General features: G+C 43.3%; 1 protein-coding gene across 9 annotated transcripts; it reads right to left on the bottom strand.

Annotated features, from left to right (window-relative positions):
• Nucleotides 1-712: 712 nt before the first annotated feature.
• Nucleotides 713-21,659, bottom strand: LOC120029453 (autism susceptibility gene 2 protein homolog). 9 transcript variants are annotated; one of them, XM_038974660.1, is made up of 18 exons: nucleotides 21,072-21,659; nucleotides 19,812-20,237; nucleotides 16,146-16,310; nucleotides 8,613-8,648; nucleotides 8,459-8,488; nucleotides 8,297-8,345; nucleotides 7,746-8,124; nucleotides 7,321-7,541; nucleotides 6,763-7,082; nucleotides 6,610-6,651; nucleotides 6,365-6,463; nucleotides 6,195-6,278; nucleotides 5,925-5,963; nucleotides 5,404-5,475; nucleotides 5,037-5,190; nucleotides 4,470-4,553; nucleotides 4,166-4,370; nucleotides 713-3,973 (listed from the first exon to the last, which is right to left on the bottom strand). In XM_038974660.1, exons 2-18 carry the CDS (start codon nucleotides 20,118-20,120, stop codon nucleotides 2,386-2,388), a joined length of 3,876 nt encoding a protein of 1,291 aa, XP_038830588.1. In that variant the 5' UTR covers nucleotides 20,121-20,237; nucleotides 21,072-21,659; the 3' UTR covers nucleotides 713-2,385. The 9 variants fall into 9 exon arrangements, with proteins under 9 accessions (XP_038830588.1, XP_038830590.1, XP_038830589.1 ...); XM_038974662.1 differs by having other exon boundaries at nucleotides 6,195-6,263; nucleotides 19,812-21,659; XM_038974661.1 differs by having other exon boundaries at nucleotides 6,365-6,451; nucleotides 19,812-21,659.
• Nucleotides 21,660-23,244: the final 1,585 nt, after the last annotated feature.

Raw genomic sequence — 23,244 nt, 5'->3', positions numbered from 1 at the left:
TGTACTCCACTAGGATTTCATTCATTTACCTGGTTATGGCAAATGTTTCTTTCCATAGAAAAGCTTACAATTGCCCTACTCCTGCACCTATTTGTGGTTTCTACTTAACCCAAGTGGACTCAATATGCAAAAAAAATACCTTTCAATAGCACACTAAATCCAAATATCATACTAGATAATAAAGCGTTAATTGTGAAACAGGTGTCAATGAGTACTACACCATTGTCATATCAGTATCCCTGACAGGGCAAATTAATTACCATTACTTTTTCAATGGTCACAGAACAGTTTAGCTATTGTAAAAGGGTCATTGTATAGAGGGATCAGGATGTTGCAATTGAACTAGGTGGTTGCCCACCATTCACTACTTAAAGTGTTAATGCTGGGACGGCACAAAGTCCTGCTCTCCAAGGTCAGAGTTGGAGATCCACACTGTATGCGCTCTCCAAATTAACATTGTCTGGAAAGCATGAAGAATAACAATATGACCACGTCTAAGTATATGTGGTCAGGGGGCAGCAAACTAGGTTGCTAGTTTGAATCCCCGAGCTGACAAGGTAAAAATCTGCCGTTCTGCCCCTGAACAAGGCAGTTAAGAACAAATTCTTATTTACAGTGACGGCTTAGGAACAGTGGGTTAACTGACTTGCTTTGTTAAATAAAATAAGTGGATGAACTCTTTTAGGCACCAGAACAAACAAGACCCACACAATCAAGTAACCAACAATTCATTTAATAATTCATCTTTGTGGTCTCTAGAAGGGGTTTGAAAGGTATAAAATGGTCTTAAAATAATCGACCCAAATGTATTTTCCTCCTCTCAGTCCAGTCATGTGTAGTACGCACAAGTCTACGAATTATGTTCTCAATCGTCCAGTAGATGTCCCATTCTTCCACGTACATAATTTATCTGTTCATGGAACATCCCTGTGAAATTGACTTGCCGGCAGGCGTTCATAGTCCAAAATGTGATGCGACACAAACACAAAGCTCCCTCTCAGTGTATTCATCATGTATTCAAAGATCTGATCCATGAAGAGGCCAGAGGTTTTTATGGTTGCGTCTTACTCACGTTCACAAGCATTTCCTTTCTCAGTCATACAAAAACTTTTACTGCCTGATCTGGAACAACTTTAATTTGTTAATAACAGGGGAGTGCATTCGTGATACCTGAAAACACTGACAAATAACATAAAAAACAGTGAATATATTTATTATCATTATAGAAGATAATGTTAACAATAATAATAATAATAATTACAAAGGCAATTTCACTAGACTACTGGTCCTGCTCATAATGTCGAGTCAGAAAGGTGAATGGGAAAGTTTCAGTTTTAGACATTGTCCACCGTGGCCGCACAGTTCATAACATCATTCTTTTAAATACAAGAGCTGGAACAAAGGTTCATAGAGCACAGAGGAGTGGTGAAGTTGAGGGGAGCGGGTCATTTTTTGGGAGGAGCGGAGAACCGAAGTACAGAAGCGTATGGTTCTTTATCGATTTAGAATCTTCAGAAGTTTCATCGGTAATCTACAGTCTTTTCACAATAACAGAGGACACAAAAAAAGAAAACCATAGAAATATACTACTAGGGCCAGGACGATACCAGTGTCATGATACTCGTTAGTATCGTGGCAAGAAAACAAAACACGAAGCGGATTAAACTTCTTTAGACAAATAGCCCTAAATGTTGGAAACAAATATTGTTGTTATCCAGAGTAAAAAAATTATCTCCAAGCTATAGCACACAATATTTTACACATGGCAGGTTTTTAACAGACCAAAGAGTTTGGTCTGCTGTGTGTTTTAATTTTGGCCATGGAAAAATATGTTGCCCCTTGGTATCGTCCCAGCGCTATGTTCTACCATAATTCTTCAGCTCTCATCCAGAAAACAGCCCAACATGAGGGATTTATAGATCATTACTTAGAACGAGAGGATGAACCATTCACATGTACAAAATATGCACATCTCTCTAGGAGTTCATCTTACCCAACCTGAAAAAGCTTGCGTCAAACCTGATCATATTCAATTGGAAAAGCCTCTGCCTCTTCATACAGCTATCATTATTGTATATATCTCTCATATGGAAAAAACAAACCTTAAAATAATAAAACACCAGGATGTACCTTAAAATTGCACTGATAGAACCATTGTGGATAAATGTACTGAGTCACCCTGACAAATCTCTGTATCCCTTCCCTTCACCGCCTTCGACCCAATCAACCAGCAATACCATTTGGGGGTGTTGAGACCGTGATTGGTCTAGAGCCTGAGTAAGCTGTGTGTAGTAGTTCCTAAAAGGTGTTCCATCTTACAGGAAACAGTGAGAGCAGCACAGTAATCCTGACATTTCCCTACTACTCCTCCGGTGTGTTCCTGTACTATCTGGACTCGCCTTCTTTGTGAGAGCTGTACAGTGCCAAGTCCCCCGGCCCACCCAGTCTACGGGTCGGGGTGGAAGACCTGCTTGTCACAGATGGAATGAGCGGAGGGGGGGCGCCTACGGACAGTGCCCCCACCAGCCCAGCAGGGGTCTTGGCCAGGATGCCATTAGGCACGTGGTGAGTGTGGAGAGGCCCCAGGCGGGAGTAGAGGCCGGGGTGGTGGGGCGAGGAGTTGGAGGCTCCAGGCTGATGGAGATGTGAGTGGGAGAGCATCCCGGCATGCAGCTGCTCCAGGTGGGCTGCGTGAGAACCCGGTGGGTGGTGGGAGCCCGAGAGGTGCGGGTGAGCGTGCATCCCGAAGTAGCGTGCCCTTTCAAAGTCTTCCCTTAGGATCTGGGCGCGCTGCTGCTCATCTATTAGGCCGCCACCTGGGGGCCCCAGCTGGGGAGGGCGGTCAAAGTGGTGGGCCATCAGGCCAAACTCCTGGCGGACCGAGGAGGTAGAGGTAGGAGGGTGGTGGTGAGGGTTGTTGGCAGCCACAGCTGCTGCCAAGGCTGCCGCCCTCTCGGCCTCCAGGAAGCGCTGGGCGTGCTGGGCCTGGAGCAGCCGGGCAAGGTGGGGGTCGGAGCGCAGCGCCAGGTGGGGGTCCGAACGCAGGGCCATGGCCTCTCGGCGTTGCTGCTGCTGCTGTTGTTGGGCAGCCAGCTCCCTCCATGGGTCCCATTGGAAGCTGTGGGGGTGCTGGCCGTGCCCCTGGGGTGGGCCATGGGGGTGTGTGGAGAACCTCTCCCCCCCTGGACCCACTACTATCCCCCCACCCCCTTGTGTGCTCCCCAGGTAGGCCTCAATGGCGGCCTGCGCTCTGGAGCGCTCCAGGAGGGAGAGGTGATGGTGAGGGTTGTGCGGGGTGGGAGGAGGTAGGGGCGTGGAAGTCAGAGAGAGAGAAGAGGGGGTGGCGGAGCGATGGTGGTGAGGGCGGCTGTTGGGCCTGTCGTAGTTGTGGCTGGGGGGCAGAGGCGGCGGCAAGGAGATTGGCACGAGCTCTGGTTCCTCCTTCCTTTCCTCCTTGACCTTGACTGGGGGAAAGAGGGGGGGAGGCTTGGGCACCGGGGTGTTGGTTCGGTCAGGCTTCTTGCCCTGGGACAGAGAGGTGACCGTGGCTGAGGAACAGGATGAGGCATGGGGGCCTCCCTCTCTCTGTGATGAGTGAGAGGGTTCGCTGTGGAGGCCGTGCAGCGCTGCGGGCTGCTGACGGGGGTACAGATCCAAGGGGGAGGGGGCGCCGGGTCCAGAGGGCGGGGGAGTCGTCAGCACAGAGGAAGAGGAGGAGCGAGGTCTGTCTCTGTCTATTGTAGCTGCTGAGGATGAAGGGCCTAGAGGAGGTGGCCTGGAGGAGACTGAGAGGAGCAGTCTTTTGTCTCCATCTCTGCGTGTCAGATCCTCAGTGAGACCGCCGGGGCCTCCCAGAGGGCCCCCGTGCCCGTTGATGTGGGAGACAGGGGTGCTGCTGCGGTGCTGCTGGAGAGTGAGGGCCGGGGCCACTGGAGACATCCGCACAGGTTGACGACCATATAGCATATTGTCTCTGAAAAAAGATAAGAGGATGGTTGGGGAGAGGTATGCAAATTCAGCACTCAAATCAATTCCAGTATTGAATTTGTTAAGAGTAACATGAACTGAATCAGACAGAAAAATATTATAGAAAGATAAGTCAGAGTTCAAAAAGCATATTTAGGAACTAAGTCGATAAACTATAGTCGAGGCTGTTGTGTCTCACCTGTCTTTCTCATCTTTGATGTGAATAATGTCTCTCCTCTCCATGTCCTTCCCCGTGTCCCGCTCGTCCCTCTTCTCAGCCCCCTTGGCCCAACTGGGGCCAGCCAAGGGGGGAGGCCCACCGTGCAGTCGGTTCCAGGGGTCATGAGGGTTGGGTAAGCCCCCGACGGCAGGAGGCTCCTTGTGGCCAAACACCGAGCTGTTAGCTGGATACAGAATAAAGTTAGTCATTTTAGTGGAGAGTAAGGACAAAGGAGTAAAGACAAACTATGCTTCTTTTTTGAGGAAGAGAAATGGTGACTCACCCAGCGTAGGGCTGCCCAGTCCCCCGAAGGCACCAGAGCCCAGGGCTCCGAGAGGGGTGAACGGAGGTGAGCGGCCGTACGGATCTGCAACACATAAGCATATAAACATCAGGACTGATGCGGACAAGCCTTACAGCATTAGACCTCTAGTAGTGAATATTGCCAGTGTTCAGACTCACTGGGGCCTATTAGAGTCACATGCTGAAGAGTTTGTACGCTTTAAATTTAATATCTAGGCTAATAAGGTGTTTTAGTGACCTGTGAGTAGGCAAATCAGTTCCTTGAGTGGGTGAATCAAAATAAGAAATGTTTACTGAGGGTGCAAGTGGTACAGATGCGCCCTTTGAAGCAGTCGAGAGCGCAGTTGGAGTGAGGAAAGAGGTGGGGCGTTGATGGGGGGGGACAAAAGGAGACTAAAAATTATAAATAATTTACTATTTGCAATGTCAAGGAATCTTTCCTCTGTGCCTGAGGTCTTTAAAAAGCCCATAGTATTATACTTATGGTGAATACAATTGCAGCACCTTTTCTTCAAACATTATCTTGCTACACAAAACAAGCACCCACCAGTGGCTGTAAAGAGGCTGGTAGGTCGGTTAAGGTCATGGGCAGAGGGGAGGCCACCACCAAGGGGCCCCAGTGTGCCCAGGCCCCCGGCGCCCGGAAGACGAGCCAGCATCTCGTTACGGAAGTCCAGCTTGTGCGGATCAGCCTGCATCAGCTGAGAGAGGACAGTGGTCAGTCAATGCAATGACCATAGCTTTTTCAATAAACATGGACAACTTGACCAGTATTATTTTTTGGGATGAGTTGATCACATCCGATAATGTTTGAGATGCTTCAGTGGTCAAATTAAATCAGAAATACTTTCTACTTATTTGATAAGAATCACAATTGATAGGATCAGATTGAATTGTAGTAAAAAAAATCCCACCTTCACTTTCTTCTGATGTCTCAGAATCATCCACGCCACACGTACATGCATAGCACACCACTTCCCTGGTTTCTGTGTAGACAAAAACACATTATTGACTCGGTGACCCTGTTTTGCTTGCAGTAAGACTCAAGGCCTTTGCACACCGAGTCAGATGCGATGGTGTTAATGTCTGCCATATGAAATGTTCATCAACATTAGAATTGTGGGGGGGTACAATTTAGTAAGGCAAGCGTCAGTAATAAACAATATATTATGGGTCGGTTTATTTTTCCTGGACGAATAAAACTTTTTTAACTTCTGATTCTGAGATGAGTAATGATGGAAAGTTGCAGGGAGTTTCACAGTAGGTGTGCCAAAAGTTGGAAGAAATCAGACACGGTGTGCAAGGGCGTTTAGTCAAATAGTTTTAAAATGTAGCAGTCATGACCAAAAGTGAGTAAGAAAAAAAGCGGTACAGTATCATAATACTTTCAAAAATGAAGTATTCAAGTGATGATGAAGCATCTGGCTTTGCTTACATTACTGACTTTCAACGATGTCCCAAATGGATCAGTTAGCTAAACAAAAAAAAAGAATAGTAAACCATGTTTGTTAAGATTTTAAACTCTTTTTACTATTTGTTATTCACACTTTCCTGCACTGACTACTAGGCCCAAGTCTTTGCACATAATGCTTTTAGAGGCATGTGCATTGTCCATCGATCCCAGCTCAATCCTAGACTACAAGCTTCAGTTGTAACCATAGTCATCATATATTCCAAAAAGGTCATTTTATACTGCGCATCTTACCCTGGGGTCTTTGGGCTGCAGGTGGTGAGGCACAACCCCCAGTCGAGCTGTCATCTCAGGACTTGTTCCCTGGGGGACAAGGGGCTGCATCAAAACACAGCAAACAGTTTGTCATCCAGACACTACATGACATATCATCCATTGACTTATGTAGCTAAAGCTCCACTCACCTTAGGCTGAAAGGCTCCTTGCAGAGAGCTGAAGGGCCCATTGGGAGGAAGCACGGGCTGGATGCCTGGCACTGGGGGAGGAGGGTACTGTGGGAAGAACTAAATCAGCCACACACACAAGCAGAGGCTGGTTAAAACTACACACCCCAGACCCCATTCTGCCTAAGTCCTACCACATTCATCTCAACAACCACCACAGCAATGTATAACCAAACCAATTCTGGAGCATGTAAACGTAAACTCACAGTGTTTCTGTAGAGCCCCTCCATCTTGCCATATTTCTCAAACTAAAAGACAAAACACAAAAAGCGGTTAATGACAAATTCACAACACTGGCATTTCAAAGCAGAAGCTGCTCTATGAAACCCAATTTCACAGGGTAGAATGTAATCGCTTACCAGGTGCTGAGGCGGTGGTGCGGAGGGGGTGGGATGCAGGAAGGGGGTGAAGTGCTGGTGCGTATGTGTGTGCTGGTGCTGGTGATTGTGCTGGTGGAACTGGAAGGCCAGGGGCTGAATTCCGGGCTGGGCCTGGGAGGAGCGGCCTGAGGAGCCCGAGCTGGGGCTGGCCCCCGATGGGCCACCGGGAGTAGAGAGGCCTGGCCCGCCACCGTTGAGCTCAGCCCCAGGTACGCTGCGGCGGCCCTCGCGATCCTGCGAGGCCAGGAAGTGAGAGTTCAGGCCCTGGCGCAGCAGGTCCTGGCGCAGCAGGTCCTGGTCTGCAGTAGTGGGACAGATGGAGAGGAATGGAGCATATATTTTAAATAGGTGGATATGGAGCCCAAATAACTAATTTTACAACACTGTAACAGTAGTCTGTCCAAGAACCCAAATGAAGCTAGCAGTAGACCTGATTGGTAAATAAAAACGCACAGATTTGCAATTATGGTTGAAGATCTGACTAAGGCTGTGAAAAAAGGTGAATAGCAATACACATTGGTGCCAACTGTACAGTACCTGCTCCTGAGTGGGAAGTGAGGAGAGGAGGTGGAGGGGGAAGCCCAGGGGAGGGGGTGAACATGGCACCAGAGCCAGCACGTGAAGGGGGGCGCAGAGATACTGATGACGCTGGACCTCTGATTAGGGACATCGACATACTGGAAGAGGGAGTTGGGGGTCGCATAGACAACGAGGAAGAAGCAGCAGAAGAGGATGGGGGCTTGACTGATGTACTGTTCCTAAAGAGAGAGAGAAGTTGACTAGAAAATATAAATTTCCTTAAGAAAATGTGTGCTTACGTCAGCAGTCTTGATTTTAATTTTTTCCCTTTATTTAACCAGGCAAGTCAAAAAAAGTTGTCAGTTGTTTTATAAAAGTGGAAAAAGTAGTATTTTTACTGCAGTAGTAATGCTGACTATTAGGCAGATCTGGCAGTGACTGACCTGTTGTTGATGCCCATGCTGTAGATGGATGGGTGTCGCCCGGGGAAGGTGAGGAAGGACTTGTGTTTGGAGTGCGGCGGGCTGGGGTTGTGGTGGGCGCTGTGGCGAAGGCCATCGCTGCTGCCGTTGAGCTGTCCGGGCCGTGCGACCATGGCCGGGGAGAGGGACGGCAGGCAGGAGAAGGAGGGTGAGGTAGACAGGGGCTCGGGGTAAGGCGGCTCCAGACTCCTCTCCTGGCTGCGCTCCAGGCCAGAGACGCGCGGGGTGACCGCCAGCCGGGAGAGGCCACAGCGGCCTGGCAGTGGAAGTGTAGGGCAGCCTTTGCCCATAGAGGCCATGCTCACAGGGATAGGTTCCAAAACTACAGGCCGAGAAAGAACTGCACTTAAACAAAAACGTGAAGAAAAAAAAACTGTTCTAAGAAAGGACACAGCATATTTTGAAATAAGTGTATACTGGGATAAAAAAAAGAAAAAAGAAACGCCAAATGACGAGAGCATATTTATAAAGCAAAGGCATACAGATATGGGAAGAGGAGAACTGCATTTTACCTTTCCTGGTGCTGACAATGAATATTGGCCCCATGTCACTGTCGGAGGCCTAGGGGATGAGATGAGGAAAACACAAATAAATCTAAACCCAATAATAAGCAGGAAAAACACTGCTCTCCCAACAATCATAATTGTATGCGGTTTGATGCAAACAGTACCCACCTTATCTGCTGACTCGCTCTCTGTGTCACACTAAAATAACATAAAAAGCAACATTTAGGTGTGCCACAACATTCATAAACTACAATTATAGGACGCAGCTGTATTCTATGGTCATCTTATGTATTGTAATCGATAGAAGTATAAAGAAACTTACGATGTAGCCAGTCTCCAAGAAGAGGATGCCCCCACCCTAAAAAAATTATAACAGTTAATATGTAAGATTGGTGGTATTCACCTTCAACACACAGTGCCTTGCAAAAGTATTGGAGGCCGCATTTATTGTAGCTGGGGACTTTTATTTAAGGAAATCAGAGGAAATTGCAACCGAAACTAATCAATGCATCTCCTATGGTACATGCGCAACACGGACTATGGATCATTGGTACTCTCCCAATCAGAATCTATGCTTTAAGATTGTTTTGATCACATGGACTGGGAAATGTTCCTGGTGGCCTCTGAGAACAGTATCAACGTATACACTCACTCTGTGAATAGGTTCGTCAGGAAGTGCATAGAGGATGTTGTTCCCACTGATGATTAGAACTTATCCAAACCAAAAAACCATTTACCCAAAACTGAAAGCACGAACCACCGCATTTAACCATGGCAAGGTGATTGGGACCATGGACGTGTACAAACAGACCAGTTACGACCTCCGTAAGGCAATCGGAGGCGAAAACGACAGTACAGGGACAAAGTGGAGACACAATTCAACAGCTCAGACACGAGATGTATGTGGCAGGGACTACAGCCAATCACAAATTATAAAGGGAAAGCCAGCCACGACGCCTTGCTCCAGGATGAACTAAAGACCTTCGCCTGTTTCGAACCAAATTTTGAGCCGCCGACACGGGCTCCAGGCGATCACGAGACTGTGTGCTCTCGTTCTTCGTGGCCGACGTGAGTAAGTAATTTAAGCGTGTTAACCCTCGAAAGGCTGCCAGCCAAGACGGCATCCCAAGTCGCGTTCTCAGAGCATGTGCAGACCAGCTGGCTGGAGTGTTTACAGACATACTCAAATCTCTCCATATCCCAGTCTGTTGTCCCAACTTGCTTCATGATGTCCACCCTTGCTTTCCTGGGTACAGGAACAAAGGTAATTTAACTAAATTACTATTGCCCCAAAGCACAAACTTCTGTCATCATGAAGTGCTTTGAGAGGCTAGTTAAGAACCATACCACCTCTAACTTGACATCCTATTCCCACGGGGGGACCAGGATGAATATGTATGATCTTTCCAATTTGTAAGTCGCTCTGGATAAGAGCGTCTGCTAAATGACTTAAATGTAAATGTAAAATCCTAGACCCACTACAATTAGCATATCGCCCCAACAGATCCACGGACGACGCCATTGCACTGCCCTATCCCACCTGGACAAGATAAATACCTATGTAAGAATGCTGTTCATTGACTACAGCTGACTTAAACACCAGTGCCCTCCAAGCTCATCACTAAGCTCAGGGCCCTGGGTCTGTACCCCTCCCTGTGCAACTGGGTCCTGGAAGCTTCAATCTCACCACTAGTCACCACTAGCCAGCCTCCACCCGGTACCCTTCCCTGAACCTTAGAGACTGCTGCCCTATGTACATAGTAGGGATGCACAATATAAAAAATATGAAAAAAAATTGGTTTACATATCGGAATCAGCCGATATTAGCTAAAAATGCCAACATCGTATTGGCCCGATGTCTAGTTTAACGCTGATGCGCAAAACCGATGTCAAAGCTGACGTGCATACCTATATAACGTAGGTACACGACGTAATGACGCCACGTAAAATGTTGCGCTACACAGCATTCCTAACCTAGCCCACAATGTCTGCTGTGTGGATCAAGCAGTCAACAAGTTGAGCAGTCATTTGAAAGAGTAAGAACATTTAAGCGAGACAAATCAAAAGGCAAAATCCATTAACGCCAAGATAATGGAATTCATTGCCCTTGACAATCAACCGTTCTCTGTTGTGGGTGATGATGGCTTTCGCAACTGGTCGAGCACCAGTACACACTACCAAGTGCGCTATTTTTCAGATGTTTCCCTACCGGAGTTAGAGTAATGGTGTCACTGCTATTACCTTCAACGACATACTACGAAACACCGTTTGGGTCTTCGCGTGTCAAAAAAGATACGTCAAATAACACTATTTGACACGTTAAATACGCTTTTAATTTGAAATGTCAAATAACAGTTCTATTATAGGATGTTGTGTTCTGAATTTGCACGTACAAGCTAAGCGCCACCACTACTATCAGTAGCACTGTCAAAGCTGTACAAAAAAAGTCTGCAAACACCGGCCACGAACGATGCGTTTACAACACCGCGTTGATAATAAAGCATTATTTGTTTGACCGCAACTTCTGGGGTAGCTAGTTAGCTTTAGCTTGGTACCTAGCTAACACCAATTTAACCAGCCTGAAAACAACGACCAGTAGAAACTGCAGTCATTTTCATTATTCTTAGCAATGATTTAGGAATCCTTGTGAGTAAATATTAGCTAGGTAGCCACTTGTTGTTCACCTATTGAAATTGAACTTCAGTTCATGAAAATAAATAGCTAGCCAGCTACTTAACCCGGTTGCCCAAAGCTAACGTTATATGCCGTCAGCTAGCTTAATCTGGCTAGTGAGGCTCGACCGGACTGGGTTATGTGTTGTGAAGCTAGCCACAATAAGGATTAGGCACAATAGTGGAATTTGCAGTTTGCCTTCAAAATAAAAGTACCTATTTGAAAGTGATGCAGAAGGTTACAATTGGTGGAATCATGCCATATTTAGACTAGATAATGTTAATCAAGGTTGGAATGTGAAGCATTGATATGGGGTATCAGTCTACTCGGTGACACCCACAGAACACAACCGTGAAGCGTTTACGAAAATATTAGCGTTGTAGCTCTTATCAGGGGACTGTGACATCTCCTCCCCAGTCAGCCTATTGTGTGTATTGACATTCATATTGCACTGTACAGCTTCACCTAAGGATTGGGAATCAATGAAATGGGGTATCAGTCTACTCAATACTAGAGGTCGAACGATTATTCGGCATGGCCGATTAATTAGGGCCGATTTCAAGTTTTCATAATCGGTAATCGGCCTTTTTGGATGCCAATTATGGGCGATTACATTGCAATCCACGAGGAGACTGCGTTGCAGGCTGACCACCTGTTACGCGAGTGCAGCATCAAAAGGACCTGTGGCTGCAAGGAGACAAGTATTAAACTTATCTTAGAAAAAACAATCACATAATCACTAGTTAACGACACATGGTTGATGATGTTAACTAGCTTGTCCTGCATATAATCAATGCGGTGCCTGTTAATTTATCATCAAATCACAGCCTACTTCAACTTCGCCAAACGGGTGATGATTTAACAAAAGCGGATTCGTGAAAAAAGCACAATCGTTGCACAAATGTAGCTAACCATAAACATCAATGCCTTTCTTAAAATCAATACACAAAAGTATATATATTTTTTTTTAACCTGCATATTTAGTTAAAAGAAATGCATGTTAGCAGGCAATATTAACTAGAGAAAGTCACTTCTCTTGCGTTCAGTGCAAGCAGAGTCAGGGTACATGCAGCAGTTTGGGCCGCCTGGATCGTTGAGAACATAATTTCTTCCTAACAAAGACCGTAATTAATTTGCCACCCGTTCGATAAAATACGGAACAGTTTCATATTTCACTGAAAGAATAAACGTTTTGTTTTCGAAATGATAGTTTCTGGATTTTACCATATAAATTACCAAAGGCTCGTATTTCTGTGTGTTTATTATATTATAATTAAGTCTATGGTTTGATATTTGATAGAGCAGTCTGACTGAGCAGTGGTAGGCAGCATCAGGCTTGTAAGCATTCATTCACACAGCACTTTACTGCATTTGGCAGCAGCTCTTAACAATGCTTGAAGCACAGCGATGTTTATGACTTCAAGCCTATCAACTCCCGAGATTAGGCTGGCAATACTAAAGTGCCTATATGAACATCTAATAGTCAAAGGTATATGAAATATAAATGGCATAGAGAAATAGTCGACGCGTCATAATGCCTATATTAACTATTAACTATTAATTAAGGCGAATACCATCTCCGGCTTTGATTTTATTTGATACATGTCACAATATCATCGTAAAGTATGTTTTTTCAATATAGTTTTAATAGATTATTGAAATTTTTTCGGGACGTTAGGCGTGTTGCGTTGTCTGTGTTTGTTGACGATGGGGAGCTTCGCGCCACTCTGCCAGTGTGCAAGCTAATTCAAGAGGGAAAAACGATGTTCTAAATCCAAACAACGACTGTTCTGGACAAAGGACCCCTTGTCCAACATTCTGATGGAAGATCACCAAAAGTAAGAAACATTTTATGATGCTATTTCATATATCTGTCGAACTGTATACTAGTAGTTTTGCGCCCCGGTTTTGGCCACTCTCTCGCTATAACATAAGCCTTTATGCTCTAATGAAGATATTTTTAGAAATCTAACACTGCGATTGCATTAAGAACTAATGGATCTATCATTTCCTATACAACATGTATTTTTTTGTAATGTTTATGAATAGCTATTTGGTCAGAATAGGTGAGAGTCTAATAGAAATATCTGCACATTCTGGGAAAAAGAAGCTACATTAGCATAATGGATAACCACTGGTTTCAGCTCTAAATATGCACATTTTCGAACAAAACATAAGTGTATGTATAACCTGATGTTATAGGACTGTCATCTGAGGAAGGTTTATGAAGGTTAGTGAAAATTGATATCTTTTGCTGGTTTATTCGCTAACGCTAACGTGCCTATTGCTATCGCTAACGTGCCTTGATGAATGAATGCGGTTGTGTGTAGGCTATTGTAGTAAGCTAATATAATGCTATATTGTGTTTTCGCTGTAAAACACTTAAAATCTGAAATATTGGCTGGATTCACAAGATGCTTGTCTTTCATTTGCTGTACACGATGCATTTTTCAGAAATGTTTTATGATGAGTATTTAGGTATTCCACGTTGGTCTATATAATTACTCTGGCTGCTTCGGTGCTATTTTTGACGGTAGCTGTGATGGTAGCTGCAATGTAAAACTGATTTATACCTCAAATATGCACATTTTTCGAACAAAACATAGATTTATTGAATAACATGTTATAAGACTGTCATCTGATGAAGTTGTTTCTTGGTTAGTTTGGTTGGTTCTTGGTTAGTTAGGTTGGCTTTGTGCATGCTACCTGTGCTGTGAAAAATGTCTGTCCTTCTTTGTATTTGGTGGTGAGCTAACATAAATATACGTGCTGTTTTCGCTGTAAAAAATGTTTTAAAAATCGGACATGTTGACTGGATTCACAAGATGTGTATCTTTCATTTGCTGTATTGGACTTGTTAATGTGTGAAAGTTAAATATTTCTAAAAAATATTTTTTGAATTTCACGCTCTGCCTTTTCAGTGGAATGTGGGAGGAGTTCCGCTAGCGGAACGCTGGGGCTAGACAGGTTAACTGGGAATATTGAAGACTCATGTTAAAAGGAACCACCAGATATCATATGTTCTCATGTTCTGAGCAAGGAACTTAAACGTTAGCCTTTTTTACATGGCACATATTGCACTTTTACTTTCGTCTCCAACACTGCGTTTTTGCATTATTTGAGACCAAATTGATTTTATTTCTGTATTATATTAGTTAAAATAAAAGTGTTCATTCAGTATTGTTGGTAATGTCATTATTACATATAATTAAAATTGTCCAATTAATCAGTATCTGCTTTTTTGGTCCTCCAATAATCGGGATCGGTGTTGAAAAATCATAAAATCAGTCGACCTCTACTCAATATACCCAAGATTTTTTTCCCAACGTCCTCCTCAGAGTTATCAGACTCCAAAACATCCACACAGTATTATTTTCCTCAGGAATAGTGTTCATTACACATAGGTTGACAATACATGTGGTTCAAATCACAGTTGTTTCAGAGTCACGCAATAAGAGCTACGATGCTAATGTTCTCTGGGTGTCACAGAGTAGACTAATACCCCATGTCATTGATCCACAATCCATAGGTAAGGCTGTACAGTGAAATAAGTATGCCCCCAAAGCCATTCTAAAGCATAATACATCTAGTGTGATTTCAACAGATGTCAAATTAACAAATTGTCTTTTGTTGATTTTATATAACATTCCAACCACGTTTAGCATGATCTATTCAATTATTATGGCATAATTCTACTATTTGTATTCATTTGCATCACTGTCAATGACCTACTTTTTTATTTTGAAGGCTAACCGCAAAGTCCACTATTGTGGCTAATCCTTACTGTGGCTAGCTTCACAGATGGGTCCGACCACCATTAATCAAATAAGAACTGTCTTATAAATTAGGGTTATTTTAGATGACACCTAGCTATATAGTTAGCTAGCTAACTAACTATAGCTACTGAAACAGATTGTCGTTTTGCTATGTTTTTGGGGAAGAACATTGTTTGCATCCATGAGCTAGCTAGCTTTTTTTATGACCAGCACTGTAGGTGCGCGAGACAACTTCACCAGCATCATAGCATACATATTGATGACTCATTGTGACATATGAAATACGAGTGATAGTGTAATCAATGTGTTATAACTACGTAAAAAATGTATGAACACGTTAAATTATTATGTGACGTGCAATCATATTCAGGTCCTGATTGGTCGACAAACTTATTTAACACGTCAAATAGTGTTATTTGACGTGTATCTTTTTTGACACGCAAAGACCCAAACATCGTTCCATAGAAATCCTGGTTGAGAATGAAACGACTGAACAAATGAACAATGAAACAGCACAGCAAGTAAGTGAAAGTAATAGGTTTTGATTATATTTTACTGGTAATGGGGACATATGTAAATGCCAAAAAAATAACTTTTTGGTCAGTGTGGTGTGTGTAACCTTTATTTAACTAGGCAAGTCCTATAAGAAGAAATTCTTATTGACAATGACGGCCTACTCCAGACAAACCCGGACGAGGCTGGGCCAATTGTGCCCCGCCCTATGGGACTCCAAATCACAGCCGGATGTGATACAGCCTTGATTCGAACCAGGGACTGTAGTGACGCCTCTTGCACTGAGATGTGTGTGTTAACTATTTAACTGTACTAGAATGCTTAACAGGCACCTAAAATTTTAAATATCGGTATCGTTTTTTCTGGCAAGGAAAATATTGGTTATCGGTCAAAAAAGTCATATCGGTGCATCACTAATTTCAGTACTAAAATAGTTAACACCCTTGAATTTCCAAATTATACTTGCTGTGTAGGCTAACGGTCACTAGGTTGGGATGCACACCACATGAAAATCTGGTGTCAAAGAGCAGTACTCTAGATATAGCTTACCCAGCGACATGGTATTTAGCAACTTGAAATTATCCTCATGTCTGTCTGACCTCGAGTTAATAAATCCCCATCGACTCATCACAAGCTCAGCCAACAGGGTGCTAAAAAGATGTCACTAGTAAGTTTTACTCTTCAACAACAGGTGTGTGTAGCCAGCTAGTGCTCTCACTAGGCCATTACAAGTTTATGACTTCACAGTCTGAATATTTGAGCTCGGCCAGCTAGTTCCCACAAACAAGACCAACAGGATCCAGACCAGACATGGTCTGCTTTTCAATAAGCTACTTTCAAACCCAAATGTGAGATGACAACTACATATAACATCTCATGCGGCACACCTTTACCTCAATCTTTCTCCTCTTCCAACAGCTGCGGGAAAGGCTAGGTGGGGCCCCTTCCTCGGGCTCTGAGGGGGGCCTTTTACCATTCTCCTCCGGGCCCCTCTTCCTCTTGCTCCCCCTTCCCATGAGCATGGCGGCACGCTGGGTAGGCTTCATGGAGCAGTCCATCTGGAGAGAAGATGCATCCCAGTGTTAAACAAGCAGTACAAAACTATTTGGTTCACTGAAACGTTGACAGTGTGTTGATTGGCTCCCTATTATTTCCCAAAATTTCCCACACAGGTTCTCTGCCCATGTTCTGCCTTGACAACCGCCAAGGACATTCCTACCACTGAAATTGGCCAAAAAAACAAATGAGGAAGCCTTGACTGAGAAATGTTTCGGGGGAAATGAATAGCAGTCAGTGATGCCTGAACTGGTAAGGGAACCTACAGATGACTCAATAAGTTCCTGTTACAATGACATTGCATGTTTTAGAAACTCCACTTTGAAGGATCTGTTGACATATGGGTCAGTGTATGGATACTGGATTGGTGCCATTGAACTCCTCAGAGCATGCTATATCAAATTCTAATCCTGAAATTCTGGATTGTGTGGCGTTTCAAGTCAACAAGAATTGTTGGTCTAATGACGAGCAGATTAATAAACATAGGCTATTTGTAATCGACACCGGGTGCTTGGTACACAAATAATTAAGGTTGTTAAGAAACGCATCATAGAAGATCATTGTGTCTGATTTCTTTCATTGTGGTTGTTGATCGGATTGCTTCACCTAAGTGTACAAGGTGTAAATGAACTGTGAATTTTTGGAAACTCAATCCACAAATGATTCACACCTGGAGGTGTGAGGAGATAACCAAAATAGTTCCAAGGTGGGACTTGTCCTTTTAAGCCTCTACAGTCTAAGCCCTGTCTAGGCTACAGTGCAATTGGAAAGTATTCAGACCCCTTGACTTGTTGCACATTTTGTTACGTTACAGCCTTATTCTAATGTGGATTTCCCGCAATCTACTCACTATACCCCATAACGACAAAGCAAAAACAGGTGGAGACATTTTTGCCAATGTATAAAAATTAACAAAATAACACAATTATTCAGACCCTTTATTCAGTACTTTGTTGAAGCACCTTTGGCAGCGATTACAGCCTCGTGTCTTCTTGGGTATGTCGCTACAAGCTTGGGGAGTTTCTCCTGTTCTCTGCAGATCCTCTCAAGCTCTGTCAAAGTCCAAGCTCTGGCTGGGCCACTCAAGGACATTCAGAGACTTGTCCCGAAGCCACTCCTGCATAGTCTTGCCTGTGTGCTTAGGGTTGTTGTCCTGTTGGAAGGTGAACCTTCGCCTCAGTCTGATGTCCTGAGCGCTCTGTAGCAGGTTTTCATCAAGGACCTCTATACTTTGTGCCGTTCATCTTTCCCTGGACCCTGACTGGTCTCACAGTCCCTGCCGCTGAAAAACATTCCCACAGCATGCTGCTGCCACCACGCTTCACTGTAGGGGTGGTATTGGCCAGGTGATGAGCAGTACCTGGCTTCCTCCAGACGTGACGCTTGGCATTCAGGCCGAAGAGTTTAATCTTGGTTCCATCAGACAAGAGAATCTGGTTTCTCATGGTCTGAGAGTCTTTAGCTGCCTTTTGGCAAATTCCAAACGGGCTGTCATGTGCATTTTACTGAGGAGTGGCTTCCATCTGGCCACTCTACCATAAAGGCCTGATTGGTGGAGTGCTGCAGAGATGGTTATCCTTCTGGAAGGTTCTCCCATCTCCACAGAAGAACTCTGTCAGAGTGACCATTAGGTTCTTGGTCACCTCCCTGACCAAGGCCTTTCTCCCCCGATTGCTCAGTTTGGCTAGGCGGCCAGCTCTAGGAAGAGTCTTGGTGGTTCAAGGATGATCAATGGAAACAGGATGCACCTGAGCTCAATTTCGAGTCTCATAGCAAAGGGTCTGAATACATTTGCAAAAATGTCCCAAAAAACTGTTTTTAAATTTGTCATTATGGTATTGTGTGTAGATGGATGAAAAAAAAATACATTCATCAATTTTAGAATAAGGATGTAACGTAACAACGTGTGAAAAAAGTAAACGGATCTGAATGCACTATATATGGAATTATTTTAAGGTCATACCAAGGATCATTTAGCTATGATAATTTGAATTTAGCCTTACTATTGCAAGCTATGACATGACGTGGAAAAGTACATTTTAATATGTGGCAAGAGAAAAGATAATTCACCCTTATTAAACTTGCCAGATCATTTGCACAAGGGGGTATGGTATATGGCCAATATACCACGGTTAAAGGCTGTTCTTAAGCATGATGCAATGCTGAGTGCCTGGATACAGCCCTTAGCAGTGGTATATTGGCCATATACTGCAAACCCCGCGGGTGCCTTATTGCTATTCTAAACTGGTTACCAATGTAATTACAACAGTAAAAGTAATGTTTTGTCACGCACGTTGTATATGGTCTGATATACCACAGCTTTCACCCAATCAGCATTCAGTGCTCGAACTACCCAGGTATTTTGACTGCTCTAATTACGTTGTAAACAGTTTATAAATAGTAATAAGGCACCCCCGGGGTTTGTAGTATATGGCCAATATACCACGGCTAAGGGCTGTACCCAGGCACTCAGCATTGCGCCAAACAGCCCTTAGCCGTAGTATATTGGCCTTATACCACACATATTTTATTGGTAAAATAGTTCTCCTTTGTGCATGAGCATAACTATAGATATATCCGACAGGAGAGTTTGAGTTTTGAAAGTTGGACAGAGGATCTCAATCTCTGAGCAAGAAAAACTTGGATGAACATAAAAAAAATGAATGTTAGGCTATTTTCTGGCAATTGTGCTGTTATTATGTACCAAATGTTAAGACTACAATAAGCAATTGGATGAACTGCTATTAGCCCATACAAACACATTGAATAACAGATTCACTACATGGACAAACAGATATTTTTTAACTTTTTATTCTAAAAGGAAGTTTGTTCTGAAGTGTCCTATATCTGAGAGAAGATCAGAAAAGTATTCTTAAAAAATTTGACCCCTTATTTTTGGCAGTAAATAATCTCCATATATACTTCCATTCATTTTTTTTCAACTGGTAAAGGGACCTTCAGATGAGTCTTGTGAGTGTCATAGAGCAAAACAACCAACATGTAGGTTGCCAGTAGCCCAAACTGTTCGGAAGCTACAGACAGAAGTTGACAGATCGGCTGTACCGACTTCAGATGAGTCCCAACTTGCTTGAACGTCATCGGGTTTGTGAGTCTCATCTTTCCATAGAGGGATCATGATAGGTTTCGTGACAACGATTTTCGGGATGTCTCATGGTCTGACAAACACACTACTTCTGCCAACCTTCACCACAGATGTGGAAGTGAAACATCGGCAGATGCGGTTGATTGAGATTGCATCCAATGCAAAAAAACATCTTTAGCTTAAACTGACAGATTTTAATTGTAGTTTTTATTATGCTAATTAGATGTATGCAGGGCCACATAAATCGACTCTGGGGATTTAAAGTAAAGAGATTGAGGGAGGACAATTCACATCTGTGGAGACCATTGACAAATGTTATTTAGATACAGTTGAAGTCCATCATATCTGAGTATTGTGGTAGGGTAGGATTGTGCTCACATAAGGAAATACACAGACTTACCTCCAGGGCCTCAAAGCTGTTGAAGCTGGCAATTGAGAAGCCATCGATGATGTCCTCCTCACAGTACACCGACTCGCGCTTCCTCCGTCGAGGAGGCCTGTGTCTGGGGCCGGCGAACCCGGGTCGACATTCTCTACCTCCAGGACCGAGTACAGATCCTGGCCCGCAAAGCTCCTTTTCCGAGCACGAGGAGGGCGATGTGGCCCGCTGCTCAGCAAGGTCTACTCTTCTCCTGCGCCGCTCTCTGTCTCGTTGAGAACGGGAGCGTCGGCTCTGTCTGAACCCATTGCTTTGACTCGGACCTTCCATGTCAAAACAAACAGCACCAGTCCCAGTTTGACCTAAGGCACTTTTAAAAATCCGTCCCAGTCGAAGGCACTTTCCTTAGCCAAAAGTAAACCACCACACAGGCCCACACCGGAGCCCCTGTTTAAAATGGCGTTAAAAGTAACGTTAGTCTATTTAACTAGTGTCTTTTGCGGACAGGATGGCATCTGTGCCTTTCTCTCGGCTAAATTTGACTGTCATGTCAATGCACTAAGATGAAATCTGTATTTCCAGAATTGGTGGTATTAGCTAGTGTGTTCAGCAGAAGTATATCCAAGTTAAGCTGTCAAGACATGGCTAATTCGCAGTCTCAAAGAAGGCTAGCTGGCAAGCCAACAACCAAATATGCGTATGTAAATAAAAAGGACTAACGCTAGTTGGCTGTCTAACTTAACTTGCTAGTTGTTATTAACTAAAAACGCCTATTTTATACGAATGTTACGTTTACTGAGGTACTGCTACAATGTAAATACACACCCATCTCGTTCTAATTACAATTTCGGCACGAGCTGACAAATTAGCTAACCTAGTTAAATCGCACAAACTAGCCAAATCGCACATTAGCCAATGATAACTAGCTAACGAACGATAACGTTAGCTACCTGCCACTGCCAAATCACCAGAGCAAGATCATTTGTTGCCAATTTAAAGCATCTATATAACTAGCTCATTTAGTGCATCCACAAGTATTCCAAGCATTTTAGTTAAACAGTTTGATTAACTGTTTTTGTAGCCAACTTTAGCCATACATAAGAATTACGTTATTAACTTGGTAGTTGCTACCTAGCTAACGTTAAATGTATTCAAGTGCTTTATTATGCTAGTATTAGCTAGCTAGTTAAATAATTATCTAGCCAGTTTATTGCAAACGCAAAGTAGCTAATTATCACGGAGTAGGCAACGTTATAGTAAATAAAAACATTATTTAAATACCTTCCGAAGTATTGATTAGCACAAAATCCACAACTAGCTGTTACCCTGGAGCTGACAGTAAAGCGAACATTTTCTCCAGCCTGACGATGGGCCCAATACGAATGGTTGAATTATCAAAGAAAGACGTAGCTAGCTAGCCGTAGTTGGGTAGCGAGCTATTTGAGATACCTAGCTAATGTACAAACAATACTTTTTTTTAAACTAAATCTGACGTTATATGGTGACTGTTTAGTCACCCACTATTCGTGTGTTATCGATGTCTCTCCCTACACTAATTTGTTTTTGCTCCACAACCATTAAAAACTAAATTATTCAAGGCCCTACTGAAGCCGCAGTCTTGAGTTCCATTAACGAGGGTATCGACCAAGCCCCTGGCAGGACAACTCCTTCAGCGGCCCACAGTGTAATCCACTTGTGTCCGGGGAAGTTGAATTATTTGCCGATATTTCCGGTTGAACCAAATATATCGTAACCAGTCTTCAAGTACAAACAAAATAGAGAATCGTTCTAACGACCTTTCATTTGGAAACAAATAAGAAATTTGAAGATCTGTGAGACAACCCTTGTCAATGTGCATTGTGCGCTTCAGCGAGTCCTCGCCTATCAGGGTCAGGGTTGCCAGGTCAAGCTAAAATCTCTAGACCAATGACTGCTTAAAACCTACACCAAAATGCCTGGAAACTAGCCTAAAAAAAATCCCTGTAAGAGAGTTGCTGCCATATTTATACAATTTGTTTTCTCCGATAACGTTATCGAGCCAATTAAGAAGGAATATCATAGTAACTTGAAATTACCTTAGAAGCAAAATTCGAGTTTCCTCAAAATAATAACTATTGCAAGCTATGACATGACGTAAAAAAGTCATTTTAATATGTGGCAAGAGAAAAGATAATTCACCCTTATTGAACTTGCCAGATCATTTGCATACGGGGTAAATAAATCCCCTTTGCGCATGTCCATAACTACAGATAAATCCGACTGGAGAGTTTGAGTTTTGAAAGTTGGACAGAGGATCTCGAAATCTCTGAGCAAGAAAAACTTTGATGAACATAAAAAACGAATGTAATGCTATTTTCTGGCAATTGTGCTGTTATTATGTGCCAACTGTTAAGACTACAAATGGCCCATTTGCGAGATTGATTTATCATTTCAATGGACATAGGCTACAGACAAAAATCTGGGTTTATGATTATCTAAGCAAACCATGGAAAAATGTAATTATAAAGACAGGTAGCCAATAGCCTCTGATAGGCCTAGATCTCATGTCAGATAGTCTACAGTAGCCTAGACAAGATGTAGGCAAGATGTGAACTGAACGATTTAGCAGCTTGCTTAGTTCAAATTAACAGACTCATTTATTCAACATGGATAGCGAGGCGATTAAGAGGTAAGAAGTGCTTGTGTTTCCCAATAGCCTGCTGGTATAGGCTGAGGATGGGGTCATAATTTCAATCACTGAATTCAATATTAATAATATGTATATGAACTGAATATGCTTGTCAACAACAGCTAGTGTTTATTTTTTTGAATTTTTTTCACCTGTAGCCTAATCTGACACCTATTACCTTCAATCTAATGTGTTCTAACAACTGGTTGGCAATTGCGATAGAGCATTTCCAATATAATTAACTAAAGATGTCCATTAATAATTGCATAATAACGCAAACCTACAACAACATTAAACTGAAGTTATAGGCTCTTTATTAAAATGGTTTGCCAGCTCCACATAGGCTACACAAGTGGCATAAATTGATTTGCAATGACTCCAGTGATATCGTAATTTAAACATATTTATTGTATCAAATTGTAGCCCACAATGGCATATACATTAATAGGCTACTTGATGGCCAACAGAGGCAAATGTGTAATTCTTCACATTTAGCCTCACGTCAGTTTCATTGAGGACTATTCCCCATAAAAAGAACCTCGCGAGGGAGTTCCATAACTTCCATTTCAAATTTTACTCGGCGTCCCCCGAGACACAAGAACTAAGCATGCATAAAGCCCTTCCCTTGATACTGTTCTTTAAGCAGTCAACATTAGAATACAGTTTAAACCACCTCTATAGGGGGTGATATGTGCCAGAATTAAGCCTCGGCAACCGCCTACCATTGAATGTCTGACTGACATGACATGATACAAACACCTTACTAATGTCTGCTTGACGCCTGCG

The sequence above is a fragment of the Salvelinus namaycush genome, chromosome 35, assembly GCF_016432855.1.
Source record: "Salvelinus namaycush isolate Seneca chromosome 35, SaNama_1.0, whole genome shotgun sequence".
NCBI lineage: Eukaryota > Metazoa > Chordata > Actinopteri > Salmoniformes > Salmonidae > Salvelinus > Salvelinus namaycush.
This window is presented reverse-complemented; position numbering and strand designations above follow the sequence as displayed.